Source organism: Bufo gargarizans, chromosome 2 (genome assembly GCF_014858855.1).
Source record: "Bufo gargarizans isolate SCDJY-AF-19 chromosome 2, ASM1485885v1, whole genome shotgun sequence".
Classification (NCBI taxonomy): Eukaryota; Metazoa; Chordata; class Amphibia; order Anura; family Bufonidae; genus Bufo; species Bufo gargarizans.
In genome coordinates this window covers 630543871-630566982 of record NC_058081.1, presented here as the reverse complement: position 1 = coordinate 630566982, position 23112 = coordinate 630543871, and the positions used below count along the sequence as shown (strand labels likewise).

The window sequence follows — 23112 nt, the reverse complement described above, 5'->3', positions numbered from 1 at the left end:
GTATCAGTCAGGAGAAGGGTACAAGAGAATTTCCAAGGCATTAGATGTACCATGGAACACAGTGAAGACAGTCATCATCAAGTGGAGAAAATATGGCACAACAGTGACATTACTAAGAACTGGAGGTCCCTCCAAAATAGTTGAAAAGACGAGAAGAAAACTGGTCTGGGAGGCTACCAAGAGGCCTACAGCAACATTAAAGGAGCTGCAGGAATATCTGTCAAGTACTGGCTGTGTGGTACATGTGACAACAATCTCCCGTATTCTTCATATGTCTGGGCTATGGGGTAGAGTGGCAAGACGAAAGCCTTTTCTTACAAAGAAAAACATCCAAGCCAGGCTACGTTTTGCAAAAACACATCTGAAGTCTCCCAAAAGCACGTGGGAAAAGGTGTTATGGTCTGATGAAAGAAACCAAGGTTGAACTTTTTGCCCATAATTCCAAAAGATATGTTTGGCACAAAAACAACACTGCATATCACCAAAAGAACATCATACCCACAGTGAAGCATGGTGGTGCCAGCATCATGCCAAGGGGCTGTTTTTCTTCAGCTGGAACTGGGGCCTTAGTTAAGCTAGAGGGATTTATGAACAGTTTCAAATACCAGTCAATATTGGCACAAAACCTTCAGGCTTCTGCTAGAAGCTGAATATGAAGAGGAACTTCATCTTTCAGCATGACAACGACCCAAAGCATACATCCAAATCAACAAAGGAATGGCTTCCCCAGAAGTAGATTAACGTTTTGGAATGGCCCAGCCAGAGCCCAGACCTGAATCCCATTGAAAATCTGTGGGGTGATCTGAAGAGGGCTGTGCACAGGAGATGCCCTCGCAATCTGACAGATTTGGAGTGTTTTTGCAAAGAAGAATGGGCAAATCTTGCCAAGTCAAAATGTGCCATGCTGTCAGACTCATACCTAAAAAGACTGATTGCAGTAATAAAATCAAAAGTTGCTTCAACTAAGTATTAGTTTAAGGGTGTGCAAACTTATGCAACCATATTATTTTATTTTTATATTTTTTCTTCCCTCTACCTAAAAGATTTCAGTTTGTTTTTCAATGGAGTTGTACAGTTTATAGGTCACATTAAAGGTGGAAAAAGTTTTGAAATAATTAATCTGTCTCATTATTTTATATCACAGAAACCTGACATTTTAACAGGGGTGTGTAGACTTTTTATATCCACTGTGTGTGTGTGTATATATATATATATATATATATATATATATATATATATATATATATATATATATATATATTTTCATAGATTTTATTATTATTTTTCTTGAGATAGATATATATATACTTGAGATTTGATCCCCTGCCATTTTGGTAGCACTAGATATTGAGTGCCCTCCAATATATCTTAGTCATTTGTAAACAGTCAGGTGCTGCCAATAGGGATGAGTGAATTTCATGTTATGAAATTCGTTTTCGCGTCGTTTGGTGGTAAAAGCAGAATTGTGTTATGGATTCTGTTACCATGGACCATAACGCAATTCTATAACGGAATGCCTTTAGTGGCATTCCATCATAATAGAAGTCTAGGGCATTCATAACGCATCCGTCCTTTTTCCGTTATGCAGGAGAGGACTCCGTCATAGAATTGAGTTATGGTCTGTGGTATCGGAATTCATAACTAAATTCTACTTTTACCACCAAACAAATTTCAAAATATGAAATTCGCTCATCTCTAGCTGCCAACAAATAAATTGGGGAGAAATTATTGCATTAACGATACAGCAACGATGATTGCTACATCTAAAGGTCCTTTTACATGGACCAATGATCAGGCAGATTATCAAAGATGAGTGTTTGTATAAGTGCTTGTTCCCAATAATTGGCCTGTGTAGAAGGTGGTGACGATCATCTGATGAATGAGCAAATGGTCGTTCATTGAGTGATCCTATTGTTCTGCAGGCACTAAAAATCATTGTTCCTATGCAGCAGATCGTACGGTCCAATGATCTGCTGCACAGGAGCATTTTATCCACATACAGTGGAGGTGATTCCTGCATGTAAAAGCAGCCCTCATCTCCACTGCACTGGCGATTACAGAAATATCGGAAACGTCCGTATAAAAGGACCTTTAATGCAGCTAATGAATAGGCAATGATGTAAAAGTATTGCATTAGTGAAGGCTTCGCCACCTGATATAAACCGGGACAGGAAATCGCAACAGATGTCCCCCAATGGTGCCAACTAAGTCCTCCAGTTACTCCACCACTAGAATTGAATTTTACCCCCCTTTGTCACTACCCCTAAGACTACACTGATGTTGAAATATATGTCGATGTTCACATTTTATTAATTTAAATTGGCAATTGGGGGAGACAAGCCTAAAATTAAACATTTTGTTTTAAAACCTTTTTAATCTCTGATCTACAAAAACTTATATATTTCTAGTACATGTTGTAGTGGTTATGGTCACAGGCTGTCTGCAGAGTGACATTCCCCCATGCCATCATGTCGCCGAGGCTGGTGATCAAAGCTATAAGGGTTCCACCACTCCCTTCTACAGTGCCACAATCAATCTTAGACCTGATCAGTTAACCCTCTCAGACCCATAACTAAGTTTTCCCCAATCCCATCAGTGTTACATCTTAGGCCAAGCTCCCTTTCCTGTGAAGCCAGACCTTCTTGTTGAAAGCCGTGCAAAATGTGTTGAAGACATTTACATGAAAGTAGTGTATGGCGTGTGTGCCAGAATTTTGCCTTCCAGCCAGTAACTGTATCCCGTCCCAACCCTGTCAATATAATATATTGTAATGGTGTGCCAACATGCCCACTTGCTAACTCATTACACAAATACAAGGAAAGCATTCTGCTGGATATCAGCTAAAGGCAATGATGGCAATGATGACTGCAGTACCACTATATTAAGAGGGGGATAACCCCAAAATAACAATCAGTTCTGTAATTTTCCACCATATGTAGTAATAAAAATCTGATCTTAATAACATAGGCAGAGATATGGATTGGCATACTATTGGACCACTCAGTGAAATCTTGCACCCTGTTGCCCTCATAGCCACCATACATAGCTTTTATTGCCACTGATTCAGATTTTTATGACTTTTATGTTTATATGCAGAACCGCATTAAAAACTTATGTTGCTATCTAGCTATAATACCTATATATAAAATCTGACATGACACATTTATAGTAACGTCGTCCCTTCATTGACTCTAAAAAGAAAAATGGCGCTCAAGTGGGCGGAGTTTGTTTATTGAATAATATATGGACAGAAAGACGAGCACAATAGGCAGCTCTTGCTTTTGGCAAAAAAAAATTTAAAATACACCAGGAAACTTGTAATATCAGTCATTCTGTATCTGTGGTAGCGGAACAGTTGCTCAATACTCCAGTCATGTTGATGGCTGTGGCCAATGGATTTAACCGTGACCAGCTAATGTCATCCGAAGAGCCAAATAAGTGCATGCAGCTCCAAGAAACAAAAACTAAAAAGGCATAAAAGGTTTAACAAAGTGAAAAGGCTGCATATAGGTTGGTTCCTTGACAACAAACTGGTTTCCTCTGATGAGACAAAAACAGAAAGAGTCCAGTATTACCCTCCAGGTGTATTTCAACTTGTAACAAGACAAACTCTTCAAGTCTTCAATAAGAAAGTGCAAAAAATGTACAAGGAAATTAAATCCTGATATTTATTTATTCTTTCGTTTAATCAAGAAGTTCGTTGGATGGTTCGGTATTTTGTAGGACACTAGAAATGTGGATATGGCTGTCTCTTGCTTCAGGGCTGTAGATTTAGTCTTCAATAAAAATGATGTCGTGTGGTCTCCCCTTCCGCTCTAAACTGGCACTGTCCATCAACGACTCTATGGATTTCCTGTCCGGGTAGCATGGGTGGTGGGTTCCATTCGATGCTGCAGGGGTAAGAGGGAGAGAATCTGAAATGTATCATTGCACAATACATCAGGTTTTGCTTGTGTTCGGCAGTCATCTTATTACCATCAGAGGGCATCACAACAGGGGTGGATTGGCCATAGACCCTACAGGGAAATTTCCTGGTGTGTCGATGCCCCAGGGGGCCACCCAAGTACTCCTCTCTGCCGCTGACCAGTACATAATGAGCTCTCAACAGTTTCGCACATGCCCTCCTGAATTCAACCACTATGGCCCCCGCCTCACCTCCTAAGCCCCCTGCTCGATAGACAACTGGAGGACAGAAGATGGCAGCTATTGGGGCAGTATACTGTGCTACACTGTGTTATTTGGTTCTGCTGGGATGGTAGACCGCTCGCCTCCACCTCCTTCCTGCACATAACCCAGAGCATGCCCACTATAATCTGTGTTGATTGTAAGCAAATGCATGTAAGCTATGCAACTACTGTTGTAGCTGCTCAGGCAACATACAAGTAACTGCCTACGTTCTCGCGTAAAGAAAAAGAATATAAAAAATATACAATTAAAAAAAAATTAAAACAGGTTAAAAAAAAATCTATTTTGAAGGACGTCGGGATTCAGTTTATGAAGACATACAGGATAAAGCTGGCCCTGCACTTTATGGTCAAACAGAGCAATTTTTGGGATTGGACAGTCTATAAACCTCTATAACGTTCTCGTTATCTGTTTCAAGCTGTGAAGTTTAGATATAAAACTAATATAACAGGGGCTTCAAGCTAAATATTAAAAGTTTATCAAAATCAAAGAGTCATAGAAGTTCTTTCCGGTGAGGGTCATTCAGGGTCTCGCTTTATGACAAAAATGAATGGTTCTTATGTTCTAGTAAATCACACTATACAAAATATATGATCTTATCATTTGATGAATGTGAAATTGAGTTCAAGACTTCTAAAGACAGCCTCATGGACGAAAACCAATAAGCACCACTGGTGCCAACGGGGGCCGATCAGATTTCAGCTTTGGGTGCTATGGACAACACTGAGGAATTGTCTGTTTCTTACAAATGCACTGAAATTAATGACTCGATTAAGCAGAAGTCCAGAACAAACTGATCGCCTTTACAGACAAATGTGACAAAAGGTTTTGTGGAACGAACTGTATTTGGTCTATAGGGGAAACAATAAGATTTATTAAGATGGGCCTTATTGTGTCGATCACACCAGATGGTAATTGTAGGGTCGTGTACCCTGCATGGTTCACTGTGTGCATTCTGAACAGTCTCATAAATCGGTCACATTTGATTCAAATTGGAAGCCACACCGCTTTACCTTTACAAATGACAAATGCGCCTTCAAGCCCTTTCCACCTTCTGCCTCCTCCAACACACAAAAATCTCTCAGATCTGCATATTCTTCAACCAAGAGTCTGCAAAAATGCTTGTACATGCCCTCATCATCTCCCTCCTAGAATACTGTAACATCATCCTCCTCTGTGGCCTCCCATCTAACACTCTCAACAACCGTCCAATCTATTCTCAACTCTGCTGCCCGGTTAATCCACTTCTCACCTCGTTTCTCCTCTGCCAATCCTTTCACTGGCTCCCCATTGCCCAGTGAATTCAGTCCGTCCACAATCTGTCCCCTCCTTACGTTTCTCACCTGCTTTCCTGATACATCCCCACACCTCCGATCCTCACAAGACCTTCTTCTCTACTCTCCGCTTCCCATGCATTCCCCTATACTCTGGAAGTCTGTACCCCAACATATCAAACTCTCACCTACAGTGGAACCCTTGAAAAGAAACCTGAAAACCCAATGACCCTGCTGCCTCTATACCGCCATGACTGGCTTTACCCTTACCCACTGTATGCTTTCTCCATCCCTTGTAGATTGTAAGCCCTAGTGGGAAGGGTCCTCCTATATTCTGTACCAGTCTGTAACTTGTCTTGTTCATGCTTGTTGCAGTTGTTTTGTATTATGTATGTATACCCTCTTCATACAGCACCATGGAACTAACGGCACTACGATAATAAACAATAACTTAATTTTTGTGATCTTGGACGACCACTGATTTCTAAAATAAGAACACTATTTTCTAAGTGATGGCATATCACTAGGATATGCCCTCAAAATATGAACTGTGGGTGTTTGAGCTCTGGGACCAAACTGATCCTGGGAATGAAGGGGCTACCCAATGTGCAGGGAACTGCAGCACTGCCCCATTCATGGACCCTGCTGCGGTTCCCACCTCAGCCAGGTAGAGCAGTGCTACACCAGTACTGTAGCCCCTTCATTCTCAGAATGTTCTAGTCTGTATTAAAAGTAGAATCTAATTGGTAGGTCATCAATAGGTTTGGCCTACACTATAAAAGGCCATTTTGTATGAACCTATGGATTATACTGTAGCAAGACATGCCCCATCTTTTGGCCCAAGCCATTATACACCAGCCATGAAGTGGCAAAAGCAAAAAAAGTGTCAAATATCTGTGCGCTGTTGTAATTCAATTTGCGGCCTGTAAATTAATACATTTAAGAAAAGTATTGATAAATCGGATCAAGTGAAGGTCATGTAACCCTGGCTTTAATTTATTTTATTACATTACTTAACACCTCCCAATATGTTTATTGTTCGTCTTATATTTCATTAAAGGGCTTATCCAGGAAATGATCACCTACCCTCAGGATAGGCTATCATTATCACATCAGTGAGGGTCTCAGTCCCAAGCACAGCACCGTACATGGCATAGTGGTCGTGCTTGGTATTGCAGCGCAGGTTCATTCACTTCAATGGGACAGAGCTGCAACTAGGCCATGTGACCAATGTACAGTGACCACACTGGCCTAGGAATAGGCTGTGGCACTCACGGAGCACCCGACCTCTTCAAACATCTGATTGGCAGGGGTCCCCGGAGCCAGACCCTCACCGATCTGATATTAATAACCTATCCAGAGCATAGGTCATCAAGATTATTTCCAGGATAACCCCTTTAAGACATTTAGTCAAATTTAGGGGAACATAATCTTCACTTGATCTGATAAATCTCTCCTAATGTTTTCTGATCTAGTTTCTGTCATACGGAGACTGATATGTGGGTCCTGCAGTGTTATCCTAAAGTAAAATTAGCTCTATGCTGAAGAGTAACTTGAGGATCCTAAGCCCTACTTACCATGTGCTTTCTATAATACTGGTGACTTCTGATGTGGCAGATTAGGTCTTTAGACCCCCTCAAGTTCTTGGGGCTGGCAGTGACTTCTACCTCTGCACCCCCTATAGCTATGCCCCTGCCTCTACAAAATTAAGGAAAGGATAGAAAAATAAAGTACTGTCCTCTTGGTATTTTTCCCTTGCACATTAATTTTTAATGCCTTCCAGAAGAATGATGCATTGGCAGATACTTCACCATGACTGCGGGTAAGTGGACAAGACCTGCAGATGATGAATAATTCAGCCTCTCAATCATCCTCTCTGCACTTACTGCATCATGTATATTGAGAAAGTTCTGTCAATATGAATAATTTACCGTTCTGAATTAATATTGATTACGATACAACAGTGATGAAATAACTATTTCTCTACAGTTTTTCTGCATTACCAGCGGGGGGCACAAGGGGAGCATAAGATGCAATATTTTGAACTTCCATGATATTTCTGTCTTCCACAAAAATATTCACCAGCCCAAGGTCCAGTTTACTAGGGGTGCCCCTTGAGCACAAGAGCCCTATATGCAAACTAAAATCACTTATTACTGGAAGTACGCCACTTTTTGGCGTATTTTTGTCACAGATGTGGTCGCAAAAGGGATTTGATGCCGAATCTCAGACTTTTCCCTGCTCGCGACACTTTTCTGAGGTGGCAGAAAAACGAACATTGGCTTGGGTGGTAAAGGATATAGGCTGACAGGCCCATCTCATTCATCATTTTCTACGCCTGTTTTTGCTGTAAAAAATGACTTAAATCTATGCCAGCAAGGGAGCTGCCGTAGATTTAAGCAAGTCACATGCCCACTAGTAAGGCGCCTAAGTTATGTAGAGGCTGAATCCTGGCATATTTGGATCCCATTATAGTCAATTGGAGCCGATGGGCACATGGTAACATCCAGCTATGTTGGATCCAGAGAGTTCCAATAGGCTGTCCTCTGTCGAAAAAGCCTTCTGGGGGCATCTAAGGCTGATATTATTGAGGCCTTACAGGGGTTGTCCAAAACTTTATTATGTTGGCAGCTCATCCTTAGATTAGCGAACGTTTTTATGCTCACCTGAAAGATCCATTCAGCTGATAATTGAGCGTTTGCTAATTTGTGGGATGATCGTGAATGTGTCTAGACGGGCTGATGGTCCGCCAAAGAACTTTCCTACGACATTCCTTCCAAATGATCAGCCCGTGTAAACTATAGCATCTATATAAGTGTTCTCATTATGAGCTGAAAGGTAGAACATGTTACATATTTCTGCATTCATTCTGCGAGACATACACAACCTTTTCTGGTGAGGGTCACATTGTCAGATTTAACCAATTAATAAAACTTAATGGATTAACATGAATTAATAACCTATGGAAAGGGTATCCCATAAATATCTGTTAGGCCCCTTTCACACGGACGAGAATTCCGCGCGGGTGCAATGCGTGAGATAAACGCACTTAATCCGGACCCATTTACTTCAATGGGGCTGTTCAGATGAGCGTTGATTTTCACGCATCACTTGTGCGCTGCGTAAAAATCGCAGCATGTTCTATATTCAGCGTTTTTCACGCAACGCAGGCCCCATAGAAATGAATGGGGATCTTCTATCTTCATTCAGCGGGAGCTGTGCTGACCTGGTGAGCGCGATTACGTCATCAAAGGTCCTTTTGCAGGTCTTTAAAGATGAAAGAGACTATGCGGGCTGTGCAAACAAGTGGATGGGGCGAGTTAATTTCTTTTATTTTTTAACCCCTCAAGCAACATTTTAGTAAGCATTCTGTAATAAGAATGCTATTATTTTCCCTTATTACCATGTTATAAGGGAAAATAATAAAATAAATAGAACACCTAACCTGAACTTCAGTGAAGTAGTCCGGGTTCGGGTCTGGGTACCACATTCAGTTTTTTCTCACGCGCATGCAAAACGCATTGCACTCGTGCAGAAAAATCTGAACATCGGAACGCAATTGCAGTCAAAACTGACTGCAATTGCGTGCCTACTCGCACGGGTTTCCCACAATGCACACGAAACGCATCCGGAGCAAATCTGGGACGCCCGTGTGAAAGAGGCCTTAGGTGCCGGCGGCACATCCAGGCAGGCTGCGGTGAGGGTGGCCCCAGTCCTCCACAACTTGCACAAGCAGCACATGGCTGTAGACTGACTGCACTGCATACAAATGGGCAGTTTACTGCATCTCAGCCAGACTATGCATCCAGATAATAAACTGGGTAGATTATTTAAGAGAATACCCGATTTATTATTATAGATGCATCGGGGGGTGGAGAAGACTTTTAGGCACCAGGCGGGCCAGTAACCTCTTTCCCCAAGGACCTGCTTTCCGGAAGTTCCTGCAGAGACCCCGATAATCAATTATCTTGAGAGTCTTGCTGCTGTCTGCCGCTGTGCGAGCAGGTAATATCTGCGTTTAGCTGTTCATTGGGTCCCACAATTAATTTTACTGGTGGGCCATGGTCTGACACTGCACCCAGGACTCCCACCTACTGGGAGATAGGGGATCCCCTTCTCTCCTGTTCATATTCCAGAAACAAAAAGGTGATGCACGCACGTGGCCTTCTCCCTTCTAGTTGCTGAATTAGCGGCATTTCCTTACATAAACTACATGGAACACAGCTGGCCACCTCATCTGCTCCTTTCTAGAGCGCCACACAGAAGTCAGGACACCCCTATTCTATATGGGGGTCTCAGGGAGGAGCACACAGTGCACTATTAGTACAGAGTACACCATCTCTCTTCTCTCTGACACAGTGAAGCTCATCTTCTGACCAGATGCTTAGGGGGCCCCACATATTAGCATCGCAGCTTCATGTTAGCCCACCCCCAGGTGGCAGGTTGTGCACACCTAATCTAGAGCTAATTAGAATTTCCACTTTCAGTATAATCAACCCCTTGAGGACATGTATTGTGGAAGTCTGCTCTTTAAAAATGGCGCCCGTTCATGAATAGAATGGGCGCCATGAATACAATGGGCGCAATAGCCGCTAGGTTTCTGCTGTTTTAAACAGCAGACACCCAGGGCTAATGCCTGCAAACAGCGATCACAGGCATTTAACCCCTCAGATGCCGTGGTCAATTGTGACCACAGCATCTGAGGCGGCTTCCCCCAGGAGCACTGGTAGCCTTAATTCCTCTGAAGAATCTGAGGATACCACAGCGGCATGGCTCCATAGGATCATATTTAACAATGGCATGTTCAAGTCCCCTAATGGGACTTAAAATATGTGTAGCGAAAAGTAAGAAAATGTTTTTAAAATATATAAAAATTCAAATACTCCCCAAAATGCCCATACATTTAAAATATTAACGTATTTATCCTGTAGGTTGAATGCCGTCACAGAAAAGAAATGCTTCACCTCAACAAAAAAAAATTTTAAAAAAATGTAGAAAATAAAATAATGATCAATAAACCATGCACACTCTAAAATAGTATCAATAAAAACTACAGATGGGGGCCAAAATATGTTGATGCAAAGAATTTATTTTTTTCAACGTTTTAACTTTTTAAAGTAAACTATATAAAAGCAGTATCCCAGTTATCATACTGATTGTAGAATAAAGGTAAGAGGTCAGTTTTACCGAATATGGAATGCAGTTAAAACGAAACGGAATTGCATTTTTAACAGCGGTTTTTGGTGCAGATTTCATGCGGTTTTGCTGCAGATCTCGCCCTTCCATTGAAAAGGGTGAAATCTGCAGCTAAAACCGCAAATATAACTGAGATGATGCAGATTTTTAAATCTGCAATGCAGATCCATTTCTGCACAGAGAAAAGCTGCAAAGTCAGTGCTCCAGACTACAAAAAAATACCTAGTAGCCATTGGCTCCTGAACTGTAACATTTAGGAGCCAAATAAAAATTTTAGTCGCAAAATCGAAACCGAATTAAAAGTTTGGTATCGTGACAACGCTACTCCGATCAGATCGGCGTAGGGTTGTTTCGATACCAACATTTTTATTCGCTTTCGTCACCATAAAAAAGTATTGCGATACCACGCAAAAAAAACGTTCGGCCCATAATAGAACAGTCCTATCCTATTTTTTGGGGTGACAAGGTGACTAAAAAATCGCGAATTGCATGGTTTTTATTTATTTATTTCTGTTACGGCGCTCACTGCATAGGAGATATTTTTTAATAATTTAATAGTTTGGACTTTTCGGACGCAGCGCTATGTAATATGTTTATTTATTTATTGTTTATATATTTTATATGTAAAATTGGGAAAGGGGGGATTTAAACTTAATATTAGGCCTCTTTTACGGGCGTCACGTTTTGGCTCCAGATGCGTCCCGGCTGCATTGTGGCAAACCTGTGAGAGTAGGTACGCAATTGCAGTCAGTTTTGACTGCGATTGCAGTCCGTTGTTCGGTTTTTATTGTGCGGGTGCAATGTGTTTTGCACGCGCGTGATAAAAAACTGACCCAGACCCGAACTTCTTCACTGAAGTTCAGGTTTGGGTTCAAGGTTGTGTAGATGTAATTATTTTCCCTTATAACATGGTTATAAGGGAAAATAATAGCATTCTTAAAACAGAATGCTAAGTAAAATAGGGCTTGAGGGGTTAAAAAAATGTTTAAATTTTTTTAAACTCACCTTAATCCACTTGTTTGCGCAGCCCGGCTTCTCTTCTGTCTTTATCTGTGAGGAAAGGGACCTGTGGTGACGTCACTGTGCTCATCACATGGTCCATTACATGATCCATCACCATGGTAATGGACCATGTGATAAGCTCACATCACCACAGGTCCTTTGACCTGGGGTGTTGGGTTGGGGGGGGGGGGGTGGCGCACTCCGCCACCAATGAAGATAATTGACCTGTTAATACAAATACAGGAGGCGGGTGCCGGTACCGCACCTGAGGGGTTAACTGCAGCGGATCGCAGCTCCCTGTCATAGAGGTCGGTGCCGGCTATTTGATTCCGGCACCCGCCTCCTGTATTTGTATTAACAGGTCAGTTATCTTCATTGGTGGCGCAGTGGCCACAGCCCCTCCCCTCCTCCTCCCGTCTCTCTTCTTATTGGCAGCGGCGGCAGCAGCACAGGGGGGAGGGAGAGACTCCTTCTCCACTGCGCTGCTAAGAAGAACATCGGCGGTGGGGCAGAGAACTATCATTTCCTGTGCCCCGCCGCTGTATTTAACTGCAGAGCTGAGGCAGGTCTAGTCGCAAATAGCGACAAGACTAAAAAGTCTTGTTGCCATTTCTAAATTCTAAGTCGCATTGGCGATCATTTTGGTCGCCATCTGGAGCCCTGAAAGTGTACATGAAATTTGTGTAATCCCATACACTTTGCTGATACTGTAATACGCTGTGGTTTTTTTCCGCACGGCAATCTGCGCAGGAAAACCACACTTATTCTGCAACATTTGCAGGTGGCCTAATTGGTGTCATTAGAAGTTACAACTTGTCACACATAAAAAACAAGCTATGTGAACAGAAGAATAAAAAAGTTATGGCTCCAGGAAGTAAAAAAATAAATAAAATGGAAAACTTTATTTTTTGTGATAACTCAATTATTGCTTTTTTTTTTATTTTTTTTAACACAGGATAATATTTACAGAAAATAATGAACTTTATCACAATATGCAAATTTTTGGAGAAGGACCTGTATTGGCCTAAATGCTGCCATGTCAAAGTGGCCTTAGATGTAATTATGAATACATTCCTATGTGAAATTTCTGGAAGTTCTCATTTTGAATCCCTATGTAGCATAGTTTGACTCTACAATGGTAACTAGGAGCAACACACTATATGTGCCGGGTCTGCTCTCCTGAATATAGATGCATAACGGCATAGGTAGGTTTAGAGCAGGATCTGCCTGATTGAGACCACCTTGCCGTGGGTAGGTGGGCAGAGATGTGTTTTGATCAAAATATATTGGCTGAGAGTCTCAGAGCTTAGTCCATATATTATGTTTGCATCTATTGCTTTAGTGCGCTATTTTCCATGACTTTATAAATGTAGCCATACACATCCGCATATTTATCATCATATCGTGCAGGATGTTTTGATTTGTCTTGGAGTGGCACCTTCAGGTGTGAATGCGCTTCTATTCTGGGAGTAGCATTCACGTGCACTTTTGCCCCACCTGTCTAATAGGCGACCTTGATTAGGTGGGTACATATAGCTGTGCAGGCTCCTCCTCTCATTGGTTGCTGATGCACACAGAGGTAACTAGGAGCAGCACACTACACCTAATTATGCCGTTATGCATCTATATTCAGGAGATAAGGTAGGACCTGCCTGACTGAGACCACCTTGGCACTGGGTAGGTGGGCACAGATGTTTTGATCAAAATATACTGGCTGAGAGTCTCAGATTTTATCATTAGAGCGAGGGGTTAGTCCATATATTATGTTTGCATCTATTGCTATAGTGCATTATTTTCTGTGACGCTAGACTCTTCAGTGCCTTAAATTATATAGGCCCAGGGAGGCAAGTGTAGCTTCCCCCTCTGCAGAACCCACCTTGCCGATGGCAGATGGACCTGACACAATTTTGATAAAAAAAATGTGCTCATTATTTGCATGTGTCTTTGCGCATGTAGAAATGTATAAAAACTGGCTTAGTTGCCCATAGCAACTAATCAGATTTCACAGTTCATTTTTCACTTGTTTGAAAAATTAAAGGTGGGATCTGAAGCCAGTTTTCATAAAATTCCCCCCATAGTGTTTGTTTACTTTTGCATGTTTGTAAATTCTGACACGTCAAAGCGGCCTTGGTGATTTTCACATGGACATAATTATAAATGCATTCCTACATGAAATTTCTCATTTTCAGTCTTTTTGTTCACACATGGTGCTTTTTAGATTTTATTTTTCTGTACAAATTGTATTTTTTTTTAAACGCAGTAAAAAAAAAACTGCAAAAACACGTGTTTATGATATGTAAAGCCATACTGACTGCCACCAACATTGCCCAAAATTCATGCAACTAAGAAGCTGTTGGACAGAAATGTTGACTTGATAGAAGAGGACGACACAGGTCTAAGCTCCTGAGCACTCCTGATATGCTTGATGCGAGGTTGACAACAAACAGGTTGTATAGCATGTGTCTGACCAGCATGCTGAGAAATGACTTGACATCTATGACCAGTCTAACAACCACATATAATGAATGGACCTTCTCGGTTTTATCTTCAATGGAGACACCATGTGTGGTCTAGAGTAAGGCACCAGTAGTAGAGGATGATACGGATGGTATGGAGCACAGAGACACAGGTCTGCTTACCTCCTTTGGAAATGGTGACTGCCACAGAGGAAATCTCGGAAACGGCTAAAAATCTATTGATAAGAGAGAAAACATCTTGCTTGCCGAGTGTCCTCTGAGCTTACCGGCAGTCTACTGAAAATATTCCCATAGTACTTGTACATTTCATAATGAGCACTGGAAAAAACGATCAACCTACCGGTCACGTAAGGCCCGAGGGGCATCTGGTTGTAGTTCACAATACTGCCCGGACCAGGTCCTCGGAAATTTGGGCCAAAGTTGTTGCTGTACATCTGCGTGGATCCAAATGTTCCCTATAATTTCAGGTCAGTTATATTAATTCAGCTCACTGAACGACCAAAATGACCATAGAACAAGACTTAAAGGGGTCGTCTCACTTTTTAAGAAAATAGCAGTTATCATGTAGGTAAAGTTAATACTAGGCACTTACTAATGTACTGTGACTTTCTATATTGCCTCCTTTGCTGGCTGGTTTAATTTTTCATCACATTATACACTTCTCGTTTCCTTAGTTACAACCACCCTGCAATCCATCAGCGTGGCTGTGCTTGCATACTATAAAAAAAAAACACCAGCCTACGTGAGCTCCCACGGTCCCGGCCACCAGAGAGGTCAACGCTTTTTCCTATAGTGTGCAAGCACGACCACCACTGATGGATAGCAGGGTGGTCGTAACCATGGAAACGAGCAGTGTATAATGTGATGGAAAAATTAATCCAGCCAGCAAAGGAATCAATATGGACAATCACAATACATTAGTAAGTGCCTTGTTTTAACTTTCTCCACATGATAAATGCCACTTGCTAAAGTGAGACAACCCCTTTAATGCCATAGTTGTGAGCATTCAGGCTTCAAATAGTCACAAAAGTCAAAGGGCTTTGTAATTTTTTGGGCATACTTGCACAAACATTTAGCATTTTTACATCGCTCACTCCAGTTTTGAAAAGTAAGTGGGAATGTGGGCATGGTTAGCATGGTCGAGCTGATTTACGCTGGGTTTACACCTGAGCGTTCTGAAAGGAGCGCTCTGTATGCGCGATTGTACCGGCGTTTGCAATCGCGCATAGAGAGACAAGCGAACGCCCATTGTCGCGCGTTCCCGAAAGTCTATGTACGGGAACGCGCGACAAGACGCCCCAAAGAAGCTCATGTACTTCTTGGGGCGTCGGGCGTTTTACAGCGCAAACGTACGCGCTGTAAAACGCCCAGGTGAGAACCCAGCCTTAAAGGGGTTGTCTCACTCCAGCGAATGCCACTCCCACGGTCAAGGCCATCAGAGAGGCTGGTGCTTTTTCCTATAGTGTGCAAGCACAACCACTACTGCTGGATTACAGGAGCGTATAATGTAATGGAAAAATGAATCCAGCCAGCAAATGAGGCAATATGAACAATCACAGTACATTAGTATATGCCTTGTATTCACTTCCTCTACATGATAAATGCTAGTTGGTGAAGCGAGACAACCCCTTTAAGACAGATTTATCTTACTCCAGTAAAGCGGTGACATAGAAAGTTTAGTAACATCACAAGACAGAAATGTTAGACTTTATGATGCACCAAATTTATTAAACAATGTGCAACATTTGATAAATTTATCGCAAATCACCCCAAAGCAGACGCCTGAAAAACTGATTTGCAATAAAACAAAGCTTGTGGACAAGTGAGGCATGCTTTTAGGAAAAAGGAGGGTCTTTTTTGTAATAGTGAACAGAATCTTCAAGACTTTTAGATTTAAAAGTCTTAAAGGGGTTTCAACATCTTAAATGTATTGGTGTGTTAGACTTTTCAGGTAAACGACATAACTGTTTAGGGAAATAGAAATCTGAGTCAAATTGGGTAACAAGAAGTATGGTACAGACATATGGCCATTATACAAATCATACTCAGAACTCTGCTTTGTGTATCTTGTACTAATCTTCATTTTAATCATGTCTTGAATTAGAATTCTGTTGGTTTCTACTGGAATCAGTCAGCATTTTGCCCCTAAAAGTTCAGTCTAATACAGGGGATTCTGTCATTTCTCATTTCATATTACTTTACAGTGTCTAATAGAGGTGTACCCAAACCTGAAGCTTCTAAGTGCCACAACTATCACATTTATAGTACTGCGGTCCTGGCTGAGGAGCCATCATACTCCCTTAGGATCCAGTCCCCCAATTACATAATTAAAGGGAACCTGACATCTCCATAATGCACCCCTTCCCCCAACCACCTGCAGTACCCTTAAAGCTCAAGTTATCTTTTGCAGGAAAACAAGTTTATTCCCCCCACTCCATGTATGTTAATAAACATCCCAAGACAAAGGTTTGCCGAAACGCGCGTCGGGGTTGGCGCCATCCTGGAGGAGACACAGCATGGGTAACCGTTCTTTGTCCTTTTGATTGTAATGAATTTGGTTTGCACTTGCACTTTAATGAAATCATGTTTATATTGATGGCCGATTTGTGAACGTGTTATCCGCTGTGGTTTCCCTCCAGTTGATGCCGCCTTCTTTTCCCTGCATCATGTTTGTAAGTCATATGCAATTCATGCAATAAAGTGATATTTATTTTTAAGCGGTCTGGCAATTTCTTGTAGTTTTTTTTTAATGTTAATAAACAGTTTAAAGTCAAAGGGGGGGCCTGCGGTCTTCATGCTTCAAGTTAAGTTTCCCCACCCCTTTCTGCATCCTTCACTCCTGATGGACAGCTCTTTTTTTCTTTCCTCAGCCAAGATGCCCTAGATATCCAGCGCTTGCGCCGTCCTGTTCTGTTTTCCTTGCTGCCTGCGCAGGGTTCCCAGCTGTAGTGTGCTCAGCTTCAGAGGCTCATTGCGCAGACATAGACTCCCGAAAGCAAGCACGCCACGGAGTCTGCGCAAAGAGCCTCTGAAACTAAGCACAATACAGCAGGCGATGAAAATCAAAGAGGATGACACAAGGTTAGGATATCTGTCTATCAAGAGTGAAGCAGGCAGAAAGGGGGTGCAGCAATCTTGAAGTGTGAAGGCCACCGCCCTCCTTGACGTCAAGCTTTTCTTTTACATACATGGAGTGGGGGTTAAAAAGTCGGTTTGCTGCGAATTTGGCTATTGGATCCGACAACAAAACATTATTGGAGACAAGATAACTTGCAGGAAGTTGGGGGTCATTATGAAGGTTCCCTTTAAAAGCTCCTTCACACACATACGACTCATGCACACAGCCATTGCCATTTTTCAGTCCGCAAATTGAAAACCTGCAAAATACGGATACCGGCTGAGAGCCTGCAGACATTTTTTTTTTTCAGTCTTTTACAAATGTCCTCTTCTTGTCCTTAAAATGGACAAGAATAGGACATGTTCTATTTTTTTTTTTTTGCGAGGCCATGGAACGGATATACGGATGTGGACAGCACACAGGTATGCTGTCTGCATCTTTCGCAGCCCCATTGAAGTGAATGGGTCTGCACCCGATCTGCAAAAAATGTAGATCAGATGCAGACAAAAACATGGCGTGTGCATGAGCCCATACATTTTTATTTTATAACATGTAAAAAAAATGTGTTTCAAGCATTTTTTGCAATTTTTTTGGTGGCATATTTTATTTTTTGCTTTTTTTTTACACTGGACTTTTTCATTATTTTTTTTTGAAGATCTATAAAGAGGCCAATCGAGAAAATGCTATCACATGGAGTGCTGTGTACAGTTCTGGGCTCCTGTAAACAAGGCAGACATAGCAGAGCTGGAGAGTCTTCAGAGGAGGGCAACTAAAGTAATAACTGGAATGGGGCAACTACAGTACCCTGAAAGATTATCAAAATTAGGGTTATTCACTTTAGAAAAAAGACGACTGAGGGGAGATCTAATTAATATGTATAAATATATCAGGGGTCAGTACAGAGATCACTCCCATCATCTATTTATCCCCAGGACTGTGACTGTGACGAGGGGACATCCTCTGCGTCTGGAGGAAAGAAGGTTTGTACACAAACATAGAAGAGGATTCTTTACGGTAAGAGCAGTGAGACTATGGAACTCTCTGCCTGAGGAGGTGGTGATGGGGAGTACAATAAAGGAATTCAAGAGGGGCCTGGATGTATTTCTGGAGTGTAATGATATTACAGGCTATAGCTACTAGAGAGGGGTCGTTGATCCAGGGAGTTATTCTGATTGCCTGATTGGAGTCGGGAAGGAAGTTTATATTCCCCTAAAGTGGAGAAAATTGGCTTCTACCTTACAGGGTTTTTTTCTTTTCCTTCCTCTGGATCAGCTTGCAGGATGACAGGCCGAACTGGATGGACAAATGTCTTTTTTCGGCCTTATGTACTATGTTACCTAAAAAATGAGAAGCCACAAGAAGGGTGGCATGTCTACTAATCCAATCTGCCAGATTCTGCTGTGCTACATGTATTAGGTGTTGTGACACATTTTTGTTCCTCTTTCAAGGCATGTGGATAATATGCAGTGTGCCCACATTTTGGCATCGCATAAGCCAACCAATAGGTTGTGTTAACGAAGATTAAGTGCCTATCCCTGATCCAAATTTACCATCCAGTGTGAACCACTGTGATAAATTTGGCGCATCTTTAGATTTTTCGCTGTCTAAGGCTATGTTCATAAGTCAAAATCACAGCAGACAAATCACCGACAGATCAGTATTGGAATCATCAGCTATAAAAAAGGGGCGTTTTTGATTCGCCTCATACCCAATGTATTTGTAGCTGTCTTCAAATTTTCTCCAAAGAAGCGACTCTCTGCTTCTGAAGTTTTTTCCAAATCAGCTATGGAAAATAATACGACCAGGTACACATGGTCGCGTTTTGTTTTTTACACTGAAGTCACCCAGAAGCTTTTGCTGGCATTTTGAATGCAGATTACACTGCAGAAAACACCTGTTTTCCGCTCCAGAATCAAAGGCTGATTTTGGCCGTCTGCACATAGCGTACATCATAGACAGCATCAGAAAATCTGCCCCTCTGTATAGAATATAGACTACTGTCTACAGACTATAGGTACGTCATTTGCATCAAGGGTATGTGTGAAGCAGGCTCCGAACAGTTGCTATGACAACTTGGGGCCTGTGAAGGCTCCCAGGCCTGTCATAGTAAGGTCGAGTTCACACTTCACTTATTTGGTCAGTTATTTCCATCAGTTAGGGTCCATTCACACGTCCTCAAAATGGGTCCGCATCCACAATTTAGCGGAACGGGTGCGGACCCATTCATTTTCAATGGGGCCGCAAAAGATGCGGACAGCAGACAGTGTGCTGTCCGCATCCGCACTTCCATTCTGCGGCCCCGCAAAAAAAATAGAACATGTCCTATTCTTGTCCGCAGATACGGCAAGGCAAGGCATTTCAATTTTAGGGCCAGCCATGTGCGGTCTGCAAAATGCGGAACGCACATGGCCGGTGTCCGTGTTTTGCAAATCCGCAATTTGCAGACCGCAAAACACTTGCAGACATGTGAATGATTGTGAGCCAAAACCAGTAGAGAAGCCTACTCCGAGATTTCCTCCTGTTCTGTGTTTCTGTTTTGTATTGGAAAATAGAAAGAAGATTCTTTGTCGGGTGAACTTGAAAACCAAATACATTTCCACCAAGGTTTTGTTATTGTGGTATTCACTATGTGCTAAAAAAGGACTCTGTGGGCAGTACGATTATGGTGATACCAAATATATGTAGTTTTCTTTGCATCTCCATATTCTGACACCTGTAACTTTTTTATATTAACATCTACAGAACAGATTGTTTTTGTAGGGTAAGCTGCTTTTTATTGGTACCATTTTGGAATGCATATGACCATTTGATCCCTATTTATGATAAAAAAATCGCGCATTTTTATTAATTTTTTTCCATTCCGACGTTTTCTATGCAGGAAAATAATTTTTATCTTTGAATAGTTTGGGCATTTTCTGACGCACTGATATCTAATATGTTAATTTTTTTTTTCTTTTTTATGTGTAAAATTCGGGAAGGGAGTGTTTTGAATCTTTTTTTTTTTTTTACTTTTTTTATTTTTTTTTACTGTGATTTTGGAGGACAGGACTTGAGCATGTGATCTTTTGATCGCTTGTACCATAGGCTGAAATAGAATACCTTTGCGACTTTTACAGGCTGCTTGTCAGGCCACGCCTCAGGCACAGCTTTGCATGCAGCTTAGGCTGGGTTCACACTTCTTTCCATTATACCTGGTCTCTCTGTAGGCTTCACTACTGGTTTTGACTCAGAATAAGGCCTCTTTCACACTACTGTATGGCTATTTCAGTGTTTTGCGGTCCGTTTTTCACGGATCCGTTGTTCCGTTTTTTGTTTCTATTGTGGTTCCGTTTTTCCGTTTCATTTTTCTGTATGGCATATACAGTATACAGTAATTACATAGAACAAATTAGGCTGGGCATAACATTTTCAATAGATGGTTCCGCAAAAAACAGAACAGATACGGAAGACATTCTGTTGTTTTTTTTTGCGGACCCACCGAACGTGATTTGCGGCCAAATATAGGACATGTTCTATCTTTGCACGGAAACGGAATGCATACAGAGTACATAGAGTTTTTTTTTGCAAACCCATTGAAATGAATGGTTCTGTATACGGACTGTATACGGAACGCAAAAAATGGCCCGCAAAAGGGAAAAAAAACGGTAGTCTGAAAGAGGCCTAACTGATGGAAATAACTGACCATAAAATAATCCCTCATGTGATATGTGAACAGAAAATTTTAAAACTTGTGGCTCTTGGAATGGGGGGAGGAAAAAACTAAAATGTAAAATCAAAAATTGGCCCGGTACTTAACCGATTACCGGTGTACTCAAACAATGGTTGGACTCCCGGTGAGTATTGTACACATCTGCTCGCAGCATTTTTCACCACCAAAAAAATCATGAAAAATGCCACTGAAAACGTATCAAACGTATCGGTTACACCCCTAGAATAATGTATTGATTACAGTATATTCTATGGAATGCAAATCTGCATACTAAGCTCTGTACTAGTGTTGAGCGAATCGGATTTGGATTGCTGTAACCAAACCAGATTCGTTTGTAAACTTTGTTAACAATATGGCCTCCGACCTACCGTAAAATGTATGTGCTCCACAGAGGTGTCTGTGAACTTGCGGCAAATATCATAAGACTCTCTTCATCTCGCGTCTATGACATGACACTTCATTTATTTGCATAAATTACAGTGTCAAAATCCGAAGCTGAACTAGGCTTCCTGCCTCATTAACGAAGCAGAGTTCAGCTTCGGATTTTGACACTGATTTATACAAATGAACGAAGTATTCACGTCATAGACGCGAGATGAAGCAAGTCTTGCGATATTTGCTGCAAGTTCGCAAAGACCTCTGGAGCGCATACAGTTTACGGTAGGGCAGAGGCAATATTGCTTACAAAGTTTACAAATGAATCAGGTTCGGATAAAGCAAACCAAACCCGATTCGCTGAACACTACTCTGTACAGACACTGAACCAGCAGAGGGCTGCGAGGCGATATGAGCTCAGAGCCAATAGGAAGCCATCAGAATTCTGAATGCAGTTATATAAAGGAATATAAGACATGATCTAATGAAGGATCAGTACAAGTAAATCAAAGTATTTGCATTGTATTTCAAGTCTTCCATGTATTTAATGGGTGACTGATGGGGTGCGAGGCGCGCATTTCTTCGTGTCAGTATAGTAAAAGATAAATGGTTAGTAATAAACCCTGGATCACCTAACCTGGACTGTGGCATCACCTCCGCGGTTGGTCAACCTGCTAAGTATACTGCGTTCAGACATCTGTAGGCGAGCAGCCACGGGCGGTATCCTAGACAGCATGGAAGGCAACCGCGTCACATCAGCTTTCATGTCACTTAACAACTCCTCTAATTGGTTCAGAACTGCAAGACACAGGGTGTATATATATATATGTATATGAAAACTAGTGCAGTGGAGGCAATTACATCTGATACACATGGGGGGAAAAAATTCTAGAAGTGTTTGCTGTCAGTGAATGGAAACATTTTTGTTCAGATCTGATTACGACCAACTGACTGAGGCAAAGAGCAATATATTTGAGGCAGTTGGACAAGAACGGATGTTTTTTAGCCAATGGATGTAAATCGGAATGTTCCCAACAACCAAGGTGAAGATAAAAAAAAAAAACGACAACTGTCTTGTTCATAAACCCCTCACAAAGTGTTCAGTTGATGTAACTGGGCACTACGCCATTTTTTTACGTAAAATAGGAGCAACTTTTTTTTTTTTTTTAACACCAATTAATTTATTTTTTAACACCCGTGCATGGGCTTTTTGCGCTGTGCTTGCCACTTGAGAGTGATGGCGGCGGGGCCATGTTGGGGGCCGTGACTCTAGCCCCGGGAAAATTACTAACATTGGCGTACTTTTTACACTAGGCGCAAGGACTGCAACATATGCGGGTAATGCGCCTCATCACAAATTAGACGAATCTTACAGCAACGCAGGGGGTAACTAAGACCGATGTAAAATGTGCCCCATGGACTGCCTGGGGTAAGCCTAACTTATGACGAGGCCCGAACCTTTCTCCGCCAGCGCAAAAATGTAAATGATCCCCATTATGTTCACCAATCTACTGGGCAATATAGCAAAGGGAAAGGAGTTGTCCACATGGATAATCCTTTCAAAGCATAGGATTTCTTAGGGCTGTTTCCATTGCAGGAATCATAGTGACGTAAAGCTGCCGCTGTAGAAGTAACGTCAAGAAGAGGCATATCCAGTATCTCTCTAAAGTCAGTACACCCCTCACATTTTTGTAAATATTTGATTCTATCTTTTCTTGGGACAACACTGAACATCTGACACTTTGACACATTATATAGCAGTCAGTGTGCAGCTTG

The 23112-nt window shown here is 41.8% G+C and overlaps 1 protein-coding gene across 7 annotated transcripts in view; it reads right to left on the bottom strand.

The window, feature by feature from the left end:
* Window positions 1-3225: 3225 nt before the first annotated feature.
* Window positions 3226-23112, bottom strand: part of CHD5 (chromodomain helicase DNA binding protein 5) — a 241244-nt gene continuing 221357 nt past the window's right edge. For 4 of the 7 annotated variants that reach the window (XM_044282149.1, XM_044282150.1, XM_044282151.1 and 1 more), the window contains 3 exons: window positions 21974-22134; window positions 14475-14589; window positions 3226-3890 (listed from right to left, as the gene is read on the bottom strand). In XM_044282149.1, coding sequence (XP_044138084.1) covers window positions 3772-3890; window positions 14475-14589; window positions 21974-22134 — 395 coding nt within the window. In that variant the 3' untranslated portion in view covers window positions 3226-3771. Of the gene's footprint in view, window positions 3891-14296; window positions 14350-14474; window positions 14590-21973; window positions 22135-23112 lie in introns of all 7 variants that reach the window. The other 3 variants (XM_044282153.1, XM_044282152.1, XM_044282154.1) reach the window with 3 other exon arrangements.